Raw genomic sequence first — 25,236 nt, 5'->3', positions numbered from 1 at the left:
CTTCTGGTCCACAGTGGGCTAGTAGTCCTTAGAGTCTTGCGGCATCAAAAGTTATACATGGATTCATGACGGCACAGGGGTCGGTGCCTCTAACCCCCCGCATTGCTCAAGGGTCACCGATATACAACACTATTAGTGGCAGGCAGTTTACTGTAAACGACTTCAGCATAGATGATAGGATATAAAAGCCTATGCTGATTTTAATCTATGTCTTAGAGGCAGTCAGGTGCCTTAATCAGGAGTACAGGCTCTGGTACTGAAGCAAAAGGCAACGTGTGCTATAGGTATGTATCTCTGAGCAACACCAGAGTGTTTGGCAGTTACCACAACAACCCACGTTAGAAAGGATTTTCCAGTGGTGAGCGGGTGTCCACTCTAAGCGGATGGGTTCAGTAGACTGCAGAGCCCTTGAGGGCTTTGGGAACTCAGCAGCCTCCATCTTGAGAAATCCCGTGCCAGGTCTCGCTGCTCAGCTTCTCAGGCTTCTCAGTCACCTGAGTCCAAAGAGAAGGTTAACTGACCCTTCAAATAATGTGTTCTGATGCAAGATGCCATTGGGACGTCTGAAAGGATAGAGAGCAGCGGCTTCCTTGGGCTTTCAGAACGCTTAGCTGACTTTCGGGCAGGCTGCGAACAAATGTTTGCGTGGATGGCCGAATTTGTCTAAGACTTGTTTTCACCATGACCCGATGATAAGATCATGAGAAAGGCGGCATTACAGCCCTTCCCGCTCAAGGTGGGAAGCTACCGATAGCTATTAAAAAACAAACAAACAAACAAATCCTAATAATTTGAAATGACCTCATCGGCTTGGATTGTTCACATCAGGGACTTAAACCGTATTTGCTGAAAATGATACCCTGTTGCCTAGCATAGAGACTGACCCTCAGCTTAGGGATTCGGTAAATGAACTAGATAACCGTACATCTGGTTTCAGAAGCTTCCCAAAGCACTGATGGCCAGAGAATAGACTCTCTTACTTACTGACACTACAGAGAAGGAGCCATCCAGCTGGGTCCCAGGGCCATGAAGCCCACACACCCTCAGCGCTCCCAATTCAGCCCTAGGTTGGATTATCCTCACAAGAGAAATGCGAAATTGACAAACTTGATCTAGATTCCATGAAGTCTGGGGAAATCAGCAGACCTTACAAAAATGTATGGTTCTGCCAATATAGCAAAGGGCCGCTGCGAACCTACTCACTGTGGCCAAGACACAGCTCTCTGTGCGTCTCTGCATTCCCAGCCACCCATTTATTTTCTTTTCCAAGTTTGTCCTTGTTTGCCTTCAGCTGTGCTTGGTTGAAAATCTGTTCCTAATAATATTAATAGCTAAAATTAAGATTATTTTAACCTTTAAATAACTACGCCTAACAAAACCACATTATTTTCGAAGTAAGAAGACCCACACATGTTAATAACAAAATGAAGAGAGTCAGAGGATCTCGCTTTAAAAGGTGAGCTTTTTCAACACAACAGGGTTTTGTTACGTATGTATTGTCATGCAGTGATCAATATTTCTTAACTTGAGAATTCCATGCTTTTACATAACAGAAAACTAAATAAGAAGCAGATTGTCAAGTGCTACGATGGTGAACAGCTGCGAAAAATCTACGATTTCCTCCTCCCACACTCATTCCCTTAGTATTCTGTTGCAAAAGTTATACTGAAAGAGTAATCCACTAAGAATTTCTCAGCATCTTCTTCAGAAAGCACACTACCATTCTATCATATCAGACTTTCTGGGAATTTTCCTTTCCAGTCTGGCCCGGAGTAATTAACTTGGCCTGAAGAAGGATGGTAATTAAAAGCAGACAGCATTTGTATTTTGATGAAGAATTCAATGCTAACGTTAAAGAAGCTCCATGGGCCTATTTTTCCCAGCCTCTCCCAATATCAAATTTCTCTGGAGTCCACCTAAATTACGATGATGCCCTACCAAAAAAAATCACATTCCACTCTTCATCCATAGACCATATCTTTAGCAAGAAAACCACCGTTAGGAACTTTTCCATCAGACCTAAGTAATGTAGTATAAACAATGTGCCTTAAGCAATCAACCCTTTCCCCAAACCATTGCTTTTAACAACACGCATAGAAAGGGAACATTGTGGAAATCTGCTTCACTCTCGAAAGTTTCCTGTTCCTCCATCTAAAAATCAGTGACTGTCCCTGAATAGATAAGGCCGGCATTCATAAAAACCAGCTGCTTCAGACCTGAACTTGACAAATATGACAGCTGTATTTGGGGGACAGTATTTTAAACTCTCCTTGGCACCACCATGCACTTTGTAGCTAATATTCTGGACTATTTCTTCCCTAATTCTTGGTGTCTCATTGTACATTTTTTGGGAGAAATACAGTGTAGAGAGGGAGAAACAAGCTCTAGTGCGTAGTCATAAGAGACTGGTGCGAGGAGGAAGAAGACATTTCATGTCTCAGAGCTAATACTGAGTGTGTGGTACTATGTGCCAGGCACAGGACTAGGATGTAAAACTGCAAGACAGACTTTGCCCCAGTCCTTATGCTATTTCTGGGAAGACAGTCTAAGAAGAATATTTAAAGAGCGGGAAAATCTCAGAGTGCCTAACTGAAATAATTGTAATAGTTACAAACGATCATAATTTCTATGAAGGAAGGCAATAGGGACCAGAGATAAAAGTTAACGTGTACAGGGGAGGTGACATTTTGGCAGAGACACAGAGAGTGGGAAAGAGCCTCTCCCTCAGTAAAGGAGCAGAGAGGGAGGCCAGTTCAGAAGGAGAAGCATGTTCAAGAGACCCAGGGAGGGAGGAAGTTTGGTGATGTTCAAGCAACAAAAGGGTAAGCAGCATGGCTGGTGTGTGGAGACCGAGGGAGAGTGGCCAGCAATGGTGGGGCTCTGTTGCACATGGTAAGATACTTAGAGGCAATATTAGGAAAGCACATTGAAAGCCAGGAAATGAAAAACAAATGTAAAGGATTCTTTTTAAGGATTTCAAGAATGCCCATTACATGCCCAGCAACCAGATAGGATTCTGACAGTGCCAAAGCCTTTTTAAAAACTTCCCTTGATTTTAAGAGTAAGGTGAGTTCTGTGGCAACGAAATGTATATAGCAAACCTACAATAGATTTTATCTTAACAATGCGGTGGCTGATATTAAACCAGCTTTCCATTTCAGAATGTCATCACCCTAGCTCCCCAAAGCATGGACACATGACTTCAGACCTCTTTGATGTATGTAGTGAATGGTTCCTTGGGTTGGTGGTGTTGAGTACCTGAATGAGAATCCCAGTCATACGGTGAAGGTGAATCCACTTATCATTTATATAACAAACATGGCCTTGAGCAAGTGTGAAGCATACTCAATGAAATGTTGGAGATGATGCCATTCTTACCTAACTTCTAGAAAACAAAGATATTGTCGGATGCTTCCCAGCTTTGAGAGGTCTGATTCTATGAGACTCATACAACTGAGTCTTTCTTGAGCACCTACTATGTCCCCAGTGCTGTACTGAGGATATCAAAGAACAAATATCCTCCATTTCCTCAAGGAGTTTATAGTTCAGTGAGATGAAAAAATGCATTTTTTTAAAATGGAATTTTTGATATAGCACAAGATTCTAGGATTGTGCTAAATGCTTTAAGAACATATCACGAGAGCTTGGTTTAAGACCGGGGGATGGATCTGAGGAGATCAGGGGGTGCTTTGCAGAGGAGACAGTGATGGAACTGAAGGCAAAGAATAAGCCCAGAGGCTCCCAGATGGGGTGGGAGGAAGAGGCTGCTTCTTGTGGAGGGAGTATGTGCAGTGGTTAAGTATGATAAAAATCTTTAAGACTATGAATTTGTGGGTCACATGAGTCTGGAATGAATGGAAAAAAGCCAGGTTGAAAGGGAAGACTGACAGGTGAACAGGGGTCAGGTTATCAAATGGTCCTGTAAGGTGTGAGGCCAGTCCTGTCCCTGGGTCCCTTCTTAGAATGCCACTGGAGGTGAACGGACGAACAAGCAGTTTATTTGACTCCGTCCTCAGAGGAAGGATCTTTCACAACCGGAAACCAATGCCCTATACCAGTGTGCTAAGTGAGAATGAGAGAGATGAATACCTGTGCCTGTTCCCTCTTAGGTTACTGTCAGTCTCATCACCTCACAGGAGAAATCAGTTACAAGAGTGTTTAATCATTTCCATCAACCAGCAAAAATGTTGATGTTCCAGATTTTTTGAGTAAACATAATGGAAATTGATTTGAAAACGTGCTCCTTTTGCCCGAATAAACCATGTCTTTGATTTTCCTTTATTTGTTCAGAACAAGAGAGAATTTCCCTCAAGGCACTGAGCACCCTGCTTGGTCTGGATAGTTAACGGTAGTGCATACCATCAGCAGAATCATGATGAAGGAGCCTCCGGTTGCTATATGACTCACAAGCAGGTGTGAAAAACCAGGAAGGAATGATCTTTGAAAGCCAAGAGGAGGCAAAAGAATGTCCTCTGCCATGTTTCAGTGGAAGCAGCTGAAGAGCCCAGTTCGGGGAAACACTCTCATCTATGGTATCTTTGAGCCGTGGTCTATCGGACCATCCATTAATAGTTGGTACAGCAATCCTCATGGAATCAGAGTAGGAGAATTACATCTTTTACATGGAGAAAATTCTGTGTACAGCAAGAGAAGAGAAACTGGCAGCTGATATCAAACCACAGGCTGATTTTCTGGGATTATTTTAATTGTTCTTCATGCTGGTAATAAGAGGAATGCATTCATTTTAGTTTAAACCAGGTCAGAGCATGAGAATCAGCTCTGAGAATCTAAGTTACCCAAATATCTGGGCCATTAAGGGGGGAAAAAAAACAGCACAGATTTAGTTGTGGTGGCCAAAATACCTCCCTCTACTCTCTGAAGGCACAAGGGAGAGGAATTCCTATCTCCTGTGTAACAGATGGGTGGATGAAGAAAGGGCAATGTCAAGATGTGGGAGGCAGGGAGAGGACTAGGGGATACTTGTTGGAGCAGCTGGAGTGAAAAGGAAGCCATGGTCCAAAGAGCTATTATTAGAAGCTAGCTGGGGGTGCAATTTATAGAAGCCTTGGATAGAGAGACAGAGGTCTAGAAACGTCACCTCCTCTAGACTCCGGTCATTGCCTCCTGCTCATACCTCTTTCTTACTGAATCTGTGATCCACAGCCCGGGCTAACCTGTTCCCATCATACGACCCTTCCCCAGCCACAGCTGATTGGCTAAGTGGTATACATCTGACCTCAGTGGGATGGTGGGCTAGAGTAAATTATGAAATTTGCTCAGAACTGAACTCAGATTCACAGACACTGAGTTCATCTCTGTTGGCTTTGAATTGGGACACCATGGTAAGCAGGACTTGGAGGAGACCATGTTTCAGGAATGAGGGTTGCCAAGAAAACTGGTCTCCAGAGAATATAAAAAGTACAGATATTTGAGGGTAAAAGCACACGCAATTTGGTTTTCTAATACAATCATGGACACAACCTCCCAATCCCCGTAGCCATCTTTCCTAACTGGACCCAACCCATTACCTTGCTATAAACTTAAGGGCACAGCAGATAACCCAGAACAGAAAATCCCATTTTACCATTCTCAGAGGTTAACTCACTGTTTACTGAGAATATTATCTAGGCTCCTCTACAATGCCAAGGGGAAGCCAAAAAGTGCTGCGGAGCTTCCCTAGTCATTCTGGAGGTGGCCAAGCGACCGGGGCTCCATGACCCCACTCCCCACATCCATCCGAGTAGCTCTGCTTCTGTATGCTTCATACACCAAGTGTCCATGGAAACATTTCACTAGAAAAAGAGCTCTACTGCTTAAAAACATGGCACCATAATGAATACCATACTGATGAAATACACAGTCTTGGGCATGGATTAGTTTTGGGTTCTGTAAATAAGCTCTATGGAGGGCTCTGTGACCTTGCAGCCCTCCCAGTATCAATGACCTTTGGAACTGGTTTCTTCCCCGCTCTGTGAGATTCCAGCCGTCAGTTAGCTCCGCCTCACCTCTCAGTATGGGGCTGCAACCCTAACAGGACTATTATGGATTTGATATAGGTGCTGGAAGAGAAAGGGAGAAATCAAGGGTCTACAACAATGAAAGCGGGTGGGTGGTTGAGGTCATGTTTGCCACGCTACAGAGTGGGAACCCTCCAGCCTGGGAACGAAGCCAAGAAATCAAGGAACTCATAGGATTAATCGGAAGTTGGTAACATGGGAGTGATTCCTGAAGCTAGTCATGCCTCAACACAGAACTACATAGATATTCTGACCTTTACTACTCTGAATTGAGTGCTGTCACTTGTAAACAAAGAATCCTGAATAATCCATTATGCTAAATGATTATTCAGGCTTCTTAATGTTCTTATCCATTTCTATAAGGTCTTATCTATTTCTAGAGGCTTTGTTCTTTCATTAGAGACAGTTACAAATTATTACACCATCATAGCAGAAATCACCATATATCTAAAAATCTAAAAAAAAACAACAACAACAACAACAACAAACCCCTGGAATCTAATTTTTTTTTTCCATTTTCAGCCCTAAGCTTTTCTATTAGCTGACAGTCATCCATAATGTATTAGAATATCTTTCCTGAAGATACTTTAATACTTTCCATTCATAGTTTTACAACATGAACTCAAAGGAAAAAAAAATTGAGCTAAAAACCCCCACTATTTAATAGAGAAATCTAGAATCAAATAGAAAAGGAAAATATTTGGATAAATATAAGTGGTACCAGAAATCAGGAATGCATTCTCTTTAACATCGCCATCTCCTGGCCAAAAAAAAAAAAAAAAAAATAAATAATAAATATAAATATATATATATATATATATATATATATACACATATACACACACACACACACACATACACACACATATATGTATGTATATATAATTATAATAGTAATCTGTTTCAATGGAAATAAAGTACTATAATATTTACAGTCTGTGCCAGAGTTATAATGACTGCAGGAGCAGAAGTGAAGTATCACAGCACGCTCCACATGTTTTTAACACGGTTTCTAAAGGCTCTGGAGGCTATTAAATTTAATGAACCCATCTGCTATGAAATAGAGGTCCCAACGTAATCAGTTTCCTCCATGCCATGTAATGCAGATGGCATTCTCTGTTCCACGACCCAGCAGGACGGTTTGTTTCTCTATACGTGTGTCTTTTGTTTTGACGATTTGAACTTCTTTGCTATGCAGCAGTGTCTTGGGAAAATACTGTAAATTCAGCTTCCAAGCCCCAACAACTTCCTTATGATGGCTTCGACCCCCTGAGTAATTGCTTCTAGGCAGTAAGATGTTGTAGCTTAAAGCAATCACCCAAAGGACTCCTAAACGACCTAGGTACCATTCCTAGGTGGGAAACCGAAACAAATGTGCAATTTATCAAATGCAAAGCATTTTCTCCAAGTTGGACTTAGTGGGGGGTGAAGCGGAAGGATACATGTCCAATTTGCAAATGCAACTAAATTGGTTTGAAAGTTCCTACAAATTGCATTCCGAATTGCATTACCATCAACAGGGAGGGGCAGCGGGCTTGGTAATGAATTCTCATTATTTTAAATGGTCACATTCCCACTGTTTCTAAAAGACTTCTTTGCTTCCCTTCTGCGTGTCACCATGGTCTGTGTAAAGTCCCCTGGAGGGGCTGATCAGGGATGCTGATGCTTCCTTGGTTTAATACAGGTTCTACCCTGCACACCAAGCTGGGTAGCATTCCAGAGATGATTAAATCCCAACTGGAAAGCACAAGCCATTTGCTTACAAAATGGAACAAATTCCACTGTTAATGATTTTTCGCTCTGCACCTAAGAGATAATGACTGTGCACAACTTGTATTCAGATAAGAAGCCCATGAATTTCAGAATTCTGGTGTTTGCTGTTTTGTCAATTAATACATGAGATCTTATTAGATTAAACATAATTAACATTGTTAACATTAATTCATTTATTTGGGCTTCACCAGGAAAGCAAATTGAATAGAACAGCCAGGCAGGAAGCAGAATATTTAATCAGACTGGTAGTAAGAGGCAGGGAGGATGGGCCCTGAAAGGAAAATTTTGTCAGTCCCAAGTCTAGATCAGGCTTAGTGAAACGCAATCTTTGACTCATGAGCCAGACTCTGTATTTGGCCTTTACAAACTTTTATCTTGAGCTTGCCCAGACCCAGAAACGTATGAATCAATATGTAATTCATAAAAAGGGAAAATACCATACTCAGGGTCATCTCAAGCTATTCATTTAAGCATTAAATCAATTATATAATTGTATTTGTTGCTGCTGGGTCTTCAGCCATAATGACTGATGAGTCAAGCAAACAGGAATTCCTTTCGCCTTAACCTCCAGATAATTAAAAAGAAAGAAGGCTTCTCAGACCATGTTAAGCCTGCTTGTGGAATCAAGCGTCTACATTTACTAGATAACTGATGAATACCTAATCCCTTAGCAGTTGGTAGAAACGACTTACATCAGCAGGGTCACAAGTCTTCTGATTCCCAGAAATAAAGCGACTTTCAGTCTACAATGTCACAAAAAGAAGCAGGCTCCTAGAGTGTTATGCTAAACAGGCACCGCTGCCCTGAGACTTGCTCTGAAGGGAGAGTTGGCAAGGAGCAGGAGGTGGTGCTTGTGTTCCCTTCTGGCATTATCTTTCCCTCTCGGACCACAGCGCATGGACAGAAGCTGTTGCAATAGATAGGATTCTAAAAGGGCTCCCAAGATGTCTGCCTCAGTAGGTACATGACCCTTACACTTCCCTCCCCTTGACTATGAGTAGGATGGGGTATTACTAGCATGATTAGGTTACTATCACTTGACTGAGTTAATTAAATGACAGATTATCTCGGGTGGGCCTGACCTAATCAGAAGCTTTCAAAAGCAGGCAAAGCTTTAGAGAGGGATGCACTCTTGCTGGTCTGGAAGAAAGCAAACAGCCCTGCATGACTGCCTATCTTTGGCCATGTGGCAGGAACTTTCGGTTCTAGGAGCTGAGAGCAATCCCTAGGTGATAACACGCAAGAGAATGGGGACCTCAGTCCTACAATTACAAGGGACTGAATTCTGCCAACAATCTGAAAGAGCCTGGAAAAGGTCCCTGAGCTGCAGAGAACTGCAGTGTGGCCTTGCAAGGCTCTGAGCGGAGGGTCTTTTGGTAAGGTCATTGTCCACAGAGCTCCCAGCTCCTGGAGGCCACCAAGAGGCAATAAGACAAGAAGCAGATACTAACCCAGCCACCAGAATTCCCCATCAACCTAAGATGGAACAAACAAATCTAGGTAAACCACCCTTACCAAAAAGAAAGGAAGGAAGGAAGAAAGGCAGGCAGGCAGGCAAAACATCAATTTCTTCTGAATGCATGGAAAGCTGTGCTCCCCATCCTTACAGATGCTTTGCCCATAGTTAACATACTGGTAAATTTTTAGCAATTTTCTTTAGAGTCTTTCCAATGCATTCATTTACATATCCCCAGCTTTTAACACTCCTAAGTTATTGGTTTCAATAATATTTAATTAATTATACAATTATTATAAAATCACAACTGGCATCAACAGGCATGGGAAGTCTAAGTATGAAGACAACTAACTTTGAGTAAGTTCACAACTCATCCTGGCACAATCGTACCTGTACATCAACTCGTGGTACCAGCATGGCCTTCCAGATCCAACCTCCAGGGTGCTTCGGGCAATCGGCACAAACTGTGTCAAGGCAAAGGGAGGGCACCAAGTCCTTCACATGGCAGGTAGTTAAGAGGGCTCCTACCATGTATGCCTTGCCTTAGGCAGTCTGTGAGGCTATGGGGGCTCTGCCTGGATGGTGCAGCCGTCCTTCTTGGGGACAGTACCAGCCCCAGACTTTAGTGCCCCGCCCACAACAGGTGATTACAGTAAAATGAATTCCAAAGGACTAGACGAATATTCGTCTCTAGACGAATAGTGAGTGCTTCCAAGGTACTCATTATACCTAAGTGCCAGATTCTAGTATCAAAGTGGTATAAGCCATGTTGTAGTCACCGTGCGAAATCTAGCCCCAAAAAGGAGATTTCCAAAACTTCCCACAGCCAAGGGGAAAATTTCCCACCGACTTCCCGAGGGTGGGGAAGGATGACAGGCATTATTTACTGTGCTCTCACCATGCAGACATTTAATCCTTAGTGTCTATGTCCATTTTGTAAATGCAGAAAAGAACACTCAAAGAAGTTAAGTGACTTGCTTATGGTCACATAGCTAGTAGGGCATAGACATGGAATTCAAACTGAAGCAGCCCTAACTCTAAATTCAATGCTATCAGTTAATAAACTAAGGTAGGTTATAAATGCTTCAATAAAAAAAAAAAAAAAATCCAAAGCTGACATCGCTAAACCAGGACATTATGAAAATGGGGTCACCAGTCCCAATGTCAAATGCTTCTAAATTTGGTCTCTTTCATTATTTCAAGGTGGAACACATTAGGGCAATGCTGGCTTGGGACTTTCCAGAATATGTTAAGATGGTCATAAATTTGCAATTGCTGATCCCTTCCCCCATTCATGTTGGGGGGGGGGTCCAATGTTGGTGGGCATACAAATCCTATTTTAAGCCCGCAGAAACAACAGGGGGCTTTTGTCCTTGACCTGGCAGAACCCAGGCCCAGATAAATGCATACATACATACATACATACATTTATTTATTTATAGATAAAGACTTTGGAAAGATTCTTGCTTCCTGGCCAGAGAAGGATCTGTTGGAGCAGCAGCTGCCTATCCTCACTGAACAGGCCTAGAAAGAAGATGGAGGGAAACCCCAGAGTCCGCCCCAAACCAGCAGGTTTCTCAGCACCACCAAGATGAGAAGGGACTCTCAGACCATTCTACTAGGGGATTTATTTATCAGGGCTATTTGCAAAGATACAACAGAAGCTGGAAATGAGGTGCTGAGCGATCATTCATTTCAAGGACAGACATATTCTGGGGGGCTAGTTTTATGTCAAAGGATTTCTATCAAAGGATTCTCGAAGAGGTGGAATAAATGAGCTCTGTTATCTTGGCATACCCTTTTACTCAATTACGAACCACTTAAAAGCATTATTTCATTTTAAAGTAAGGAAAGATGATTATGGAACAGAAGGCAAACTTCATAAAGTATTGAAGATAAAGCACAAGGCTGTTCAAAGACATTTTCTCTAAAACTTCATGTCCAGAGTTGCTCCCAGACCTCTACGTTGCCTCTGCTGTTGAGAATTCTTTAGTGGAAAAGCTGGAGCAGGGATGGGAGCTCCTTAGCTCTGAACATCCCTACAAATGTAAACATGCATACGTACATACATGTGCATGTGTGTATGTAATTTAGTAAATCTAAAACAATCAATTCAAGTGATTAATGTTATCTAAGGCAAGACAACCTATTAATACCAAGCTTTATCCTCTTCCATGACCTTCCTTCACCATGACCTTCAGGTTACGCATCCCAGCCAGAATCCTCTGTAAGTCGGACATGTCCTTCTCCAAAAGCATACCATGCCCATCTGCTTCCCATCCGTGACACTGATTTTGAGGACCCACTCTAGATTTTGTCTGGATTCCTCCACTGTGAAGACACTACTTTTTCCCCTGAGAACTAGTCAAAGATCTTTGAGACCATGAAAATACCCTGTACCAAATCTCCCTGTTAGTTTAGCATCCACTGATGACCTTTGTCCTAACCAGTCTTTCCCAAACTGCCTAAAAAGTTGTGATTTTTCTATCCCCACGACTCTCCTCACATTGACTAGTCAGCAGCCTGCTGTCCACTGCAACCCTGCCCACCTATCTCATTATCTCTTTAGTTCATCTCTTTGACATGTGTTCATCTGTTCACTAATGGTAAGAACACGTGGTTTCTGTTTTATTCCACAGGCTGTAACCCATTACTGTCCCAGAGTTGACCAGTAAGGGCTCCTTCATACTGACTCCTGTGTCCTTTGATATGACCTCATTGTTGTTTTTGGCACTTCTTAGTTTCTGGCATAAAATATTCAAGGTTTTTGGGTGCCTGGGTGGCTCAGTGGGTTAAAATATTCCAGGTTTTTGGGTTTTGGGGGGGGCAGAGAGGGGGCACCTTCCCAGCCCAAGCCCTGGAATTAGCAATTTCTCTAAGGAAGCCTGGTTTCTGTTGGTGGGGAATGGTTTTAGAAGCTGGGCTCTGGGTTCTAGATGTGCTCATTGTTACTAGGGCGCCACTGCTTCTGGGCCCTTTCAAAGGACCTGGTCGGGGTTTCATTCTGACACTTCCGACCTAGCCTCATCCCACGGGTGTCAGCCTTGTCTTCCTCATTTATGCCTTTGCTCAATTCTACCATGCTCACAAAACTGATTCAGAATTGCTGGACCCATATAACTCGAAGTGACACCAAAAGGAGTTTAAAATTTATTTCCCATCCTCTCTCCCACCTAGACTAAGGATAGTCAAAGAACTATGTTTGAGCTTTAATATAGCGCATCATGGTTATATTCAAGATATACACTGCTTTTCCTCCCTTTCTTGATAATTTTTGTAGTTCATCTGAAATGCCATCAGATTCATTTGGTTCTGTTTGCATTCACTATGGGTTTTTCCCCCCATTCTTAGTGATTTTAATTTTTGCATGCATAGAACATCAAGCTGCTTTCAAAAAGTCCAAACTATCCAAAAAAGTGTACCCAGAGATGTCCCACTTCCTTCACTATCTCCTCCTCCATTCTTCCTCCTACTTCTCATAGGTAAGGGATTCTATTGGTTTCCGGTGTCTCCTGGCTGTGTTCCTTTTCGTAAAAAGAAGCAGGTACATGCATATCTTGAGTTCCTCTTCTTTCTTATACAAAAAGTGGCATTCTATTAATACTCTTCCATTTTGTTCCCCTTCCTTAGCAATAAATCCTGGAAATCGTTCTATATCAACAAGTAGTAATACGTCATCCTCATTCCTCCTTTTACATTAAGATCCACGATGTGAGTGTACCACAGTTTTATCATGATCTCTCTGTTATGTTTGTGTATTTACGTAACTTTCAATATTTTGAAATGACAAGCATTTCTGTAATGAGCAGACCTGTTGTATCATCTGTATTTTCTAACTGTTGGAGATTCACCTTCAGAGTTCATCCCTAAATGTGGAGTTGCTGGATCAAAGCGTACATGCAAACTGACCTTCATAGAGATTGTCCCATTCTGTCTTCCCACACGTGTCTGTGGGTGTTCTTTTCCCCATAGCCTTACCAACAGAGTGTACAGTGTGTACAGTTAGGCTTCTAATTTTTGCCACTCTGATAGGTGTGAAATCGTATTTTACTAGAGTATAATTTTCATTTTTCTTCTCTTTCTACGAGTGAAGCTATACATCTTTCATTCGTTGAAAGCCATTTTTATTATTTTTGTGAATTGTCTGCTCATGTCTTTTGCTTTTTCTACAGGAATTCTAAGGTTTTGCCCTCAATTTTGAAAAGTTCTTTATGTGTTAAGATTATTGATTTCTGTGTGCTCTGCGTTGCCAATATTTCGTCCCACGTTACCCTGTGCCTTTGACTTTGCTTATCATGGATTTTGACTGATAAAAGTTGGTTTTCATTTTGTTTTGCCTTTACGTAGTCAAACTTATTAGTCTTTTCATTGCATCTGGATTTTAGAGTCGTTGTTAGAAAGATTTTCTCTGAATCCAGGTCATAGAGGGTTTTGTTCTAGTGCTTGTATGATTTCATTTTTTACAGATCCATTCAGATTTCTTTCTTGGCTATGGCCCGATGAATAGAACTAATTTTTTTTTTTTTTTTTCTAAATGGCTACCTAGTTTTCTCAAAAGCATCTGTTACGAAGACCACGCTAACCCCACAGAGCGGAGAAGCCACCATTATCTCTACTGAATTTCTCTATGCAGTTGGATCCCTTTTCTTGGACCTCCTAGTCGAGGGACCTGTCTGTCTCTCCAGGTGTGTTTTAATCACAGACTCTCTGTTTCATAGGTTTTAAATTCATGAAACAAGTAGAACACTTGATCAAAGTGGTCATTTAGGGTTTGCACACAAAACCACCGGGTGACAGGCTCGCTTCGTTCTTAGCTCCAGTCCTGCTGCTCCTCTTCCTACCTGCCTTACTCAGCCACACGCAGGAAGAGGGGAACCCACCCAGGCCGATGCTCTGGCTGTGATTGGTAGCTGATGCCCACAGGAATTATGGTTATTTTGTTGCCATGCTTCTAAACAAGCCTGGGGACAGACTGTGAAAACGATGAGAGCCCCAGGTCTCCCTGGCGACCAGAGAGGGTTTTTCAGTTTAACATCCATCTCTATGCAGGGCGACTGACCAGCTCCTATTTCCGTGGTCCCACCGCGTCCTTTATTTAGGCCAAGGTGGGGCAGGCGGCCGCGGTGGCCTCCAAGATGGGTTCCCACATGCTGTTCCCGCTCTATGCTTGGCTGCGGCTGCCAGAACCTCAGCCAGAGTGAGCAAGCCCAGCAAGAGAAAGGCCGGCCCACCGCAGCCATTGGGATCACTCCGGAGGACAGCTGTGTCTGGGTTACAGTGATTAATGTGATGTTAATCCCAACAAAAACGATGGGAGAAGAGGCCCCGTGAGAACATTTACAATCAATAAATGAAAAACGCCACTCCCATCAGACTCATTATCAGTATGAAAAATCACCCTGAAATCACACACGAAACCCAGCCATTGAGCCATCACAGGATGATTGGCAAAGCGACTTCTACGCTAATTCAGCATCAGATTCTTTTGCTTGGAAGTCGGTGTTAGAATGAGCCCGTGGCCAGACTTCCAACGGCAGTGCCGTGCGGCTATCACCACCGCGGGAGCACACTCTTGCTTGTCCGTGGGAAGAATGTGCACCTGCCGGCCTCTACCGTGGCTCCCGCTCGCTGCTGGAGCCGAGCTTTGGTTACCCTCCCGAAAGCTGAGCCCCCAAGATTCACCTCCAGGAGCGGGCATCTCAGAGGGCGAGGACGGACTCTAACGTGACCACAGACATGACTACCGGCAGAACCTGGACACACAGGAGGAAAGCAAAGTAACGAGAGAAGACGTGGTAAAAAAGGGACTTTCCGGGGCGCCTGGGTGGCTCAGTGGGTTAAGCCTCTGCCTTTGGCTCAGGTCATGATCTCAGGGTCCTGGGATCGAGCCCCGCATCGGGCTCTCTGCTCAGCACTGAGCCTGCTTCCTCCTCTCTCTGCCTGCCTCTCTGCCTACTTGTGATTTCTCTCTCTCTGTCAAATAAATAAAATCTTAAAAAAAAAAAAAAAAGGGACTTTCCTCTGCCCACTGAACTCCTTCCAGAAGTGCAAGCCTCATTCTGATACTGTGATTTTCCACCCAACTTGCCTGTCGAGAAGACCAACACAAACGGCACAACAAAGGGAAAATGTCATTGGGCCCTATCATGGAGGAAGAGTGATAGAACTGCCATTGGAAAAATCAGGAAAGGGAAACCTCATGAAAGTGGATGCTAGAAGGGAGGCCGGTGGGAAGCACTGTCAAGTACAGACCCCACGGAAGAATGCTAGAATGCTCAACGCGAAAGAAGCATCAGTTACAGGCCCCAACAGGAAAAGAGATACATTGCAGCTGCTACAAGAAATCCAGCACCCTTGCAACTCAGCCCACAGGAAACCATCATCATCTTGAACTCTTGAACTGGGTTTTTGTTCAAAACAGCCCCTTCCAACTTTCTCCTCCTTCTCCATAAAATATTCCTCTCTTTTCGTTTTTTGGATTTGCCTATGGTTTTGCTGTAGTTTGCCTGTCCTGGATTGCAATTCTCTGCTATTCCTGAATAAACCCACTTTTGCAAGGAAAAATAACTGACAGTTTTGTTTTTAAGGTTAACACCTTTGTCTTCTGGAATGAACAGAGGACAGCCCTCAGGCCACCCCCAGCGGCCCTCAAGGACTCACAGTGCTGTCGATGTAAGCTTCAGTCCATACCACGTCGTGCTCCTGGTCGATGACTTTGGGCCGGCTGAGGACGTGCAGGTACTCCATGACATTTTCCTGCACGTCGGCCAAGGTGGAGATCTGAGTGAAAAATCCTGCCAAGGGAGAACCAAGCTTAGTAACATTAAGACGGACAATAGCAGAGCGTGCATATGCCACGCCTTCTTGGCCTCTGCTTAACTTCTTTTGTTTCTTTCCCTATCCTTTTTAAATATTGTATCTCCTCTTTACCATCATCCACTTCATGAGTCACCCGTTCACGGGACTGAAAATATAATCAAGCAAAAGGAATCATAGTAAGGTCAACCAGAAAGCCACCTCTCCGAGGAAGCCCCTTGCTAACCCTTTAGAGAATGTCCTCCCAGACTTGTTTCAATACATATACGTGGACACATACACTTACACATACATCTACACCTTTTCTGGCAGAAATGGGGGGCTCCTCTTTACATGCCATTCTAGAACTTTTTTTTTTTTTTACTTCAGTGTGTTTATTTCCAATAGAAAAACTATGAACCACAAAATGTAAAGGCCACGTCTCTCTCTCTCTTTTTTTTTTTTAATACCTAACCATAGCTATGATTAATTTGAAGGGGCACAGAATCTGCTGAACAGTGGATACGCTTTGTCCCATTTGTTCTTGAGAACACGATGAAGCAGATACAACGCTCACTCGCAAGATAAGATGCCAGAGGCAGATGAGAGACGGATTTCGCCCACGTTCTCGCAGGTATCAGGCAGCAAACAGCGAAGGTCACCTGTGCGTAGGGGTCTCTTCAACTGTGCCTTTTGCTCCCCCGGAATTTTTTTGCCCTTTGTGTGTTTGAGGGGGAAACTCCAGCTCACACCCCTCATGTGGTTACCAGACCTGCCTTTTCAATATGCTGGGTTGACATGGTTTCTCAGTAACAGGAAAAGTCCTAAACATGCTATCATCTCCCAGATGGGGACACCGTTTTGATCTTGAGTTGTCTTTCGTGCAGGCTCCGGTTGGCTTCGTCCTGGGTTAGGAGATGTGAGAAGGGAAGGCATGCACTGAGCAACGTCTGGATCCCCGGTGGGGTAGCGAGGGGCTTTCATTCACTTATGGAAGTCTTTCCTGGGGCCCAACACTAGAGAAGCAGGGATTAACAAGGTGAGCACTGCGCCTGCCTCCGGGGGCCTGGCAGCTCTGAGACTACTGCAAAGTAGCACAACGAATATGATGCTGAAAATCACAACAGGGACAGCCTATCCAACCCAGCTACCCTGAGGAAGGGTCGGGGCTGACCCCTGAAAGATGAGGGCCAGGTAGCTAGAGGAACTGTGTTTCCCACAAAGTTGAGTAAAGGCCCATGGTGTGAGTCAGGCTTTTTCTAGAAGCTGAAAAGAGCTCAGAATGGCAGGAGGAAGCTGGGGGAGAGGGGCTGGAAATCAAATGCTATAAATCAGAGATGAGCAGCCTGTCCCACAAGACCTTGGGAAGCAGTTTAGACTTTAACCTCCTTTATTAGGCAGGGAGCTTTGGGAGGATTTTAATAAGGGGAACACTGGATGGACAAAATTCATGTTTCCTCCCTATGCCTTCACATAAGGACCCTTACAACTAAGTTCATGGCATGTACTACTTGCCAACAAACCAGAGAAGGGTACGTGTGCCCCTGAAGCCAGATACGACACAGCACTTGCTACAGTGTTTGTGAAACCTTCCGTCTAAAAGCATGCTCTGGGTAAGGAAATGCCAGCCCTTCTGTTGTCCAGAAAAGGGGCAGGGCCCTCCCAGGGCATTTCCAAACAAAGGCCAGCTGGTTTGAATTTGCTGTGCCAACCCCAAACCAGGTTGGGACCATGTGGCTTCTGGCTTCCTGATGACAGCTCTGCACAGTGCTAATTAACATGCATTGTCACTCCTGTCCAGGGCCAGGGCCTCGCCCATCCCAGGGGAAACAGGGCCCCAAAGGAGCAGGCTGTGAGTGCCTATTCTAGCTTGTAGGCTGGGAGGGGGCTCATCTCCCTGAAGCCAGGCACCCCAGTGAGGGACACCCATCTGGGACAGGGCTCTTCCAAGGCTTCCAGGAGACCCCTTTCTGGGAGGCAAGGTAGGGGAGGCAAGTTGCAAGAGCACTGCTGGGTGATGGGGAGCATCTGTAGTTATCATCCTTCCTTCATGGCAGCTACAGTCAATGTGTGAATCAGCAAGAAAACATTCCATTACTTCTCTAGTAGGCGAATCTAGGCTCTGGAGGAAGGGTCTTAGAGCCACAGCCAAGGCATAAAGGACAAGCCAAGACAGGTGTTGCCATGTTGAGCGGAGAAGGAGAGAGCTGAGAGTTCTGGACCATCAGGGTACGTGGGTGAACCATTCACAGTGTAGAGCAACCCCAATGGAGTCATGTACCAAATGGGCACTGAAGACAGTGGGAATTTTCTTGCTTGTCTGCATTTTTATTCTCATGCTCAAAGCCAACAGTAAAAATCCCTGATTTGGGTTTCCCAACACCGGGCCAAGAGAAGAAAGGGAATGAATGTAAGGAGGAGGATGGGAGAGACAGATCATTATATGGTGGGGGTGGAGGGGAGTAGGAAGGAAACACAATCATGCATTTGGAAGGAGACTGAACTGGGACACCACCCTTACTTGGCCTTGCTTATCATGTTCAGAGCTCTGAAAAGCTGGCTTCTCCCCAGAGCTACAAACCCACAGCCAACTGTATACCTGACACCTCCAATGGGGATGAGTAACGGGATTCTCAGACTCAACTCGTCCAAAGCCAACTCCCCGTTTCCCCGTCCAAATCCATTCCTCCCCTGGTAGGTCTTTCTCATCTTAGTAAATGGCGCCACTGTCCAGTTAGGCCAAAAACTTAAGAATTATCTTTGATAGTCATCATTTCCTCACCCCACCCCATAGCTAATCCAATAGCACGTCCCTCTGGCCCTACCTCTATAATACATTGGAAATCCTCTCTCCCATCTCCATTGCTCCCAGCTAACCCAAGACTCCACCGTCTTTTCCCCAGAGCCTCTGCGCCCCTCTCCCTCCTTGTTATCTAGGCTCCTCTGGGCAGTCAGACGGATCATCTGAAAGTATAAAGCAGATCACCACCTCCCTGCTTAAAACCCTAAAACACCTTCTGTTCAGAGTTAGAATAAAATCCAAATTTCTAACCCTGACCGCCAAGACTCTCCCTCAACGGGCCCCTCCCCACCTGCATGACAGAATCCCCTTCTGTACTCCCACGCTTGCTCACTGTTCCAGCTCCCTGGCCTTTTGCTTCCTCTCATAGGCCATGCTCATCCCCCACCCCCAACCCCAGGCCTTAGCACTTGCTGCCCCCTCGGCCCTGCACACCTTCTATCCAGTTTTGCTGTGGCTGGCTTCTGCTATCGTTCAGAGATCAGCTGTCGGAACTCATTCCTCTCATGGCACCCCACCACCACATTCTTTGTTTACTCTGCTCTCTTTCACTGGAGTATTAGCTCCAAGACATCTACAAAAAGCTGGTGCCCATCTTGTCCAGAGTGCCATTTTCAGAACCAGGCCCAGAGGTCTGGGGCAGCCAATAGGAATGCAAGAACAGTCATGAGGTCTGACTGTGATTCACCTTGCCTCTCTGCACTGGGGCCACGCAAGAGCCCAACTTGTGGGCTCACTGTATAGACAGGAAAGAAACCACAGTAATTTAACCTGGATCGATTCAAATCTAAGTTCATCAGATTCCAAAGCCTCTGCTCTTAACCACCGGAGACATTTATTGGGAAGGGTCAGGCATGGCTGTTTGGAGGTCCCGTCCCAGGAGGGCACCCCTCATGGGCTGTTCGTGTCTGGGTGACTGAGAAGGTTGAGGTTGGGGTTGGGAAATGTGGGGCTCTCTGAGGTTCCTGGGAAATGCTCAGTAATTAGCACCAAAGATCTACTGAAAATCCAGATCACAGTTCTGAGTTTTATCTCAGAGATGCAGATGTATAAAAGAGAAGCTGAAGTTACAAAAATGCTATGAGTACTGTACACTGTAAAGAGCTTAATGCAAATTTATCATCTAGCCCCAATCCATTAAAACCTAAAACCTTTTGGAAAGGCTCTTTTTTATGTTTCAATATTTTCATAGACGTTTTAGTTAACAAATGTACCTTTTGATGGATAACAGGAAGTCCCTGAGGGCTGGACGCCTTGGCTGCAACTGTAGGTGTTCCCCTTATTTTCCCTCTGCACTCTCCGGACTGGCCACCTTCCCTCCTCCCACCCCTCACTTTTATTTCTTTTAAATTCTAGCCCTTGAATGTTTATTCTCTTCTTTAATGTGCCTTTTTGGACTTCATAGATCATGCAAGAAAACAGAATCAGCAATCATTTGGTAATTACCAAGGACTAATTAATGCTGGAATTAGCCATCTATTACAAGTGGTCTGCTCATTTTTCTACCTAACATCGATTTATTTACCTTATTCCCTCGCAGAGCCTTCTGTGAACTCTGGGTTACCACTGTTAGTGAGATCAACCACGTGCAGCCTGGTGTTTTGTGTTTCTGAGATTTTACCGCCCTCGCTTCGAGATGTGCTGAGGACCCTTGTCTAAAAGAGGCCTCGGCAGACGATGCCCCCTCAGCATGTCATTTGACACTCAGCTTTGCAGCAGGGCCGGAGCTGAGGGCCCCACGAGGCCACTCCTCGGTAGGAGTCTCTGGCTGGGTGCCTCACCTCACACGCCAAGGTCCTCTTTCCATCTTGGGTGCGATGGACACTGCTCCTGGTGAGTCTTCCCAAAGGCTTTTGCCCTCTTAAAGAAGACACACTGGAAACGAGCAAGCCGGTACCCAGATTTCAGTCTTGCCAGGGCAATGGGGTGGGCTGGGAGGTGGATTTGCATTCGCTAAGGGAGCAGCAGTGTACTTGGAAGACCCTCGCAGTCCTCCCTCTTCCTCCTTCCTCCTCCCTGTCAACAGTACACACTACTAAAAAAGCACTTATTTCTGTAGAGAAACGCACAGCTTGCAAACAGGTTTCTGTCTCTACGATTCCTGATCATTTCATGGAGACTGAGCAAGAGGTCCACTCAAGAGGCCCTGAGAACTGAGGGGTACATGTTCGGTGAGTTGGAAAGAACCCACTGGGAGAGGACGCCCCCCCTGCCCCAGGGCAGGGCACCTCTGTGGGCCTCTGTGGGCATCTCTCCTGAGCATGAAGCTATCAGAATCAGCCCCAAACCTCCCCCTTAGGGGCAAACCTTTTCCTTGGTGAATAACAGGACACTTTTAATTTCAAATGGTATGCTAGAAAAAATAATTTGAAGGATCAGGCAGTGGAGCTAGGAATGCTGGCCTGTGTGCAGCTCTGTCGCTGAGCCAAATGCCCCTACCTTGTCTCCTCTCAGAGCCCGAGTGTCCCCATTTGTAAAATGTCAGGAACTGGACCACAGGCCTACACAGGCAGGGGCACGACCACTTGTGGGTCACATCAGCTGGGTGTAAATCCTCGTCCAGCCTTTATTAGCTATGGCATATTAAAATCCTGCCTCAATCTTTAAATTTCATTTTCTAGATTCTCTCCTATTATGGGACGCATGCAAAAGTCTCCCCTGAAACAGGTCTTTCTTCCTCCCAGAGAGAGGTGACCTCACAGCCTGGTGAGGAGCTAAGCTTAGGCTTTGGATCTGTTGGGCCTGAATCCTGGCTCTGCCATCCGTGGGCTGCTAACCTGGGGCAAGGTGCCAGTTGCTCCGGGTCTGTTTCCTGCTCATGCCCCTCCAAAAGCATTAAGAGGTAAAAAGAGATAATATACAGATGTCCTTGGCACTCTACCTATCACTGAGCATGCTTAGCTGTGACTAACAACACACCCCCGTCTTCAGCTTCATCACCGTCATCCTCTCCACTCCAATCCTCATGTTATACAGAATGTACCCCCTGGAGTATTACGGAGCCATGAGAAAGAAAGAAATCCTGCCATTGGGACAATATGGATGGACACTGAGGCCACCATGTTAAATGAGATAAGTCAGACAAAAAAATACTAATACTATATGATATCACTTATATGTGAACTCTACATGGAATCAAAAAAACCCAAACGTGGTGTAGAACCAGAGAGTAGAATGAGGTTACCAGGGGTGGGAGGGAGGGGAGTTTTTGAGGGAATTAGGGAGATATTAGTCAAAAGGTACAAAATTTTTTTTTTTTAAAGGTACAAAAATTTTTAAAAAGAATTACACAAATATATCTGAATGGCATTTTTGCCTTCTCCCACCTGTTCCAAAATGGCAAAACGTTTTAATCTCCACTTTTCACTCAACCCTACCTACAACCATTCTGGCCTCATAAATTTAGTGAGGGAACAAGACAGTTGGAAAGGTAGAGTGTAGTTCATAATTTTTTGATAGAAAAAGACTGTGGGTCTGAACTTCTGAGGAGGGCTCAGTCCACCAGAGCTCTTTCAAATGAGAAAATGACCATTAACCCATCAAGAAGGGACAAGCTGAGCAGACAACCAAGAGAGACTCATGTGGTGTTTCCATTTGACCTAACGATGACGGATTGGTTGAGAACCCAAACACAGAGGCCCTTCTTTATTTGCACAGCTGGAAAACACTCCCTTCACCATGATTTTTGAAGGAGAATCAGGCAGTGCTTATTTAAAATCTTGGCACACTGAATGTTAGAGAAGGTCATCATGGCTTTATGGAATATCTGGGCTAGTCAGCCCCTCTCTTCTGCTTCCCCAGTTCACTTGTTTATCCAATAGTGTGAAAGCAGAGCTTTAAATTCCACGAGCCATTCTACAGTGGCAATGATTGTTTTAATGTATTTAAAATGGCTTGCTGCTTTGCCTCATTAGGGCTGGCTCCCTCATGATAGGACCTAGTTATGCATAAAATGAAACAAACCGATGAGCTCCAGGCCTTTCTGGTTTTTGCTAGGAGATTGGACAAGGCAGAGAACCCCTGCCACAGGTGTGGGAGTCCCCAGGAATCCGTTTCCAGGGGACAGTGTCTGAGGCGCACTGGCTGAGAACTGTCTCCTTGGCTACCAGACTTCCCAGCGAGAGGACCTGTACCGATCGTGGGTTCTCAGCCACCGAACCAGAGGAAAGGTCGGTGCTGGTCCTGTGACTCCTGAGTCACTCTGGCCAGTGAGCCAGCAGGCTTCTCCTTGGGCTCCCCTGGGCTCTCCCTGGGTCTGTTTTGGTCCCCGAATGCTAATGCTTCATTTCACTGAAGAACTTGGCTGACTCAGGGAGAAAATATGTAAGGGGGGGGGCCCCTCTGGACCTCATGTCACTTGAGATGAAAAATGTTATGCTGCCTCCATACTATAACAATCTGAGACTATAAACAATGATTTAATTAATGACCATAGAAGAATACTTGCTCACTGATGTTACGTGGTCCAAAACCCCATAACTGACGCAACGTGAAGCCAATGTTTATATGGGCACAGATGACTGGAACCTAACATTTTGATGGCAACTGTTACTTTGAAGAGTGGCAAACAATGACATTTTATTCCCAAGGCCCTTCAAGAAAAGAAGCAGAGTAAGGAAGGCAGACCTCTTCAGAGAGACTTGCTTTGGCAGGGAAGGCAATGACCGGATTTATACAGGAAGAGAAGGAGGATCACTGTGGAATCCAATGGCCTGGCCAGCTAAGCATCTACTATTACCTCCTTGGGTTTTCCAAGCTGCTGCACTCAGACTTTTTAAATCTAAAGGGCTCCGTTCTATAGCCAGGCCCTGGAATACTCAGAGTTGACCAAATTGTCTTCAAAAGGATGCTTCAAAGATTCTTATAAACAATGACTAAAACTAAATTATGGTGTAATATTAGTTGATTAAGACAAGACTTCAATTTGAGTAATTTTCATCAGCTGGACACAGACAGTGGTAAAAACAAGAACCCATGACTAAAGGCGTACTAGCTGGTGGGGAAGGATGGCAAATCTGATGTGGCAGGAATAACAGCAACATTTTTAAAAATTTGAAAATGGAAAGGAACTCCTTCTTTTCAAGACCACAAAATAAAGGAAAAAATGGGGAGACGTGTATAGCTCGCTCAAGGTTTTTAAAGGTCAACAAAGTTCCAAAACTTATTTCAACAATGGCCTCTTCACTCAGAGGAAATCTGGGAGCCGCACAGCCCCCATATCTTGATGCCTATGTTTCCCCTGTACTCTGGCCTGAAGTGAAGCCAGATGCATTATTCTGAGACAATCCAAATTGCTGATACCTTTTGGTGAGGCCAGCCGGCCAATAAACTGAAATCATCATAAGATGTGTTCTGTTAGCCCTTCAAGGAAACGTTAAAACCTCCCATGCAGTTGTCTACTTTTTAGATGGAGGGAACTGACACTAGCTTAAAAGATGGTTCCAAGTAGAAGCAGATAATTCAAAACAATGTCAAGCAAAGGGAAGGGTGAGCAATGTTCATTTGCTTGGCCACGTACGTTTTCACGACTCACTTCCCACGTCCACCCAACCAGGGCGCTGAGACCCTGCCAGAATGCACCTGTTTTTCTCCATGGGCTTACCTCTGCCCACACCCAGTTCAGCAGTGGGGAGTCCTACCCCAAGCTTAGAGGGGGGTCATAATCTTTTCTGGGGGAAGGAAGGGACTTGAAATCGAATTTAAAGTGCTGATCAGTCTCAAGTGGAGAAGATACAAACTCTTTGTCCTAATACCATGTCCTGCCCACAGTGTGTTGTGTGGACAGATGAGTGTGCATGGCATGGAGTGGTCATTTCTGGATTGCACCATGCGGCGGGGGGTCTGTCTACAGAGAGGAAGAATGCCAAAGAGCAATGAAAGAAATGGAGGAGGAAAAGAACTGAAACTCAGCCCCCTGGTTCCTCATGAGACGTGAGCTTCCCTTCCCACTCTGGGCTCTGAGTCACTTCTTTTCCTCTCCAAAAACACTCCTCTTTTTTAATTTCAGAGAGCAACTTTGCTTGCTTGCAACTGAAATAACTTTTTCTTAAGAGTTGGGATGTGCAAACTCTTCATGGAATCCTCTTTCCTCCACGGAGGCACAAACTCTGGAACTTTTAAAAATAATGGATGGTTTAGGAGATAATATTAAAAAAAAGACCACCTATGTCCATCACGACCAGTGTACCTTGCGATAGGACATGTCTTCCTTTATTAGTGTTTACAGCAATTTACTCATTTTTCAAACATTAAATGAGCACTCATTTTGAGTAAGACAGGAGGCTGGGTGCTCCTCCAGTGCTCATGATGTAATCAGAGCTAAAGGCTACTCTCATGGAGCATGTAGCCTCTGAGGGGGAAAGAGGACAATGCTTGCAGATCAAAATGGCACCAGG

General features: G+C 44.7%; 1 protein-coding gene across 1 annotated transcript in view; it reads right to left on the bottom strand.

The window, feature by feature from the left end:
- LOC111144138 (calcium voltage-gated channel auxiliary subunit alpha2delta 3) overlaps window positions 1-25,236 on the bottom strand; it is an 868,443-nt gene that overhangs the window by 271,112 nt on the left and 572,095 nt on the right. The window contains exon 13 of the mRNA XM_022498297.1: window positions 15,907-16,040. Coding sequence (XP_022354005.1) covers window positions 15,907-16,040 — 134 coding nt within the window. The remainder of the gene's footprint in view (window positions 1-15,906; window positions 16,041-25,236) is intronic.

The sequence above is a fragment of the Enhydra lutris genome, unplaced genomic scaffold, assembly GCF_002288905.1.
Source record: "Enhydra lutris kenyoni isolate GAN:26980312 unplaced genomic scaffold, ASM228890v2 scaffoldscaffold10, whole genome shotgun sequence".
In the NCBI taxonomy this organism is placed as follows: Eukaryota; Metazoa; Chordata; class Mammalia; order Carnivora; family Mustelidae; genus Enhydra; species Enhydra lutris.
This window is presented reverse-complemented; position numbering and strand designations above follow the sequence as displayed.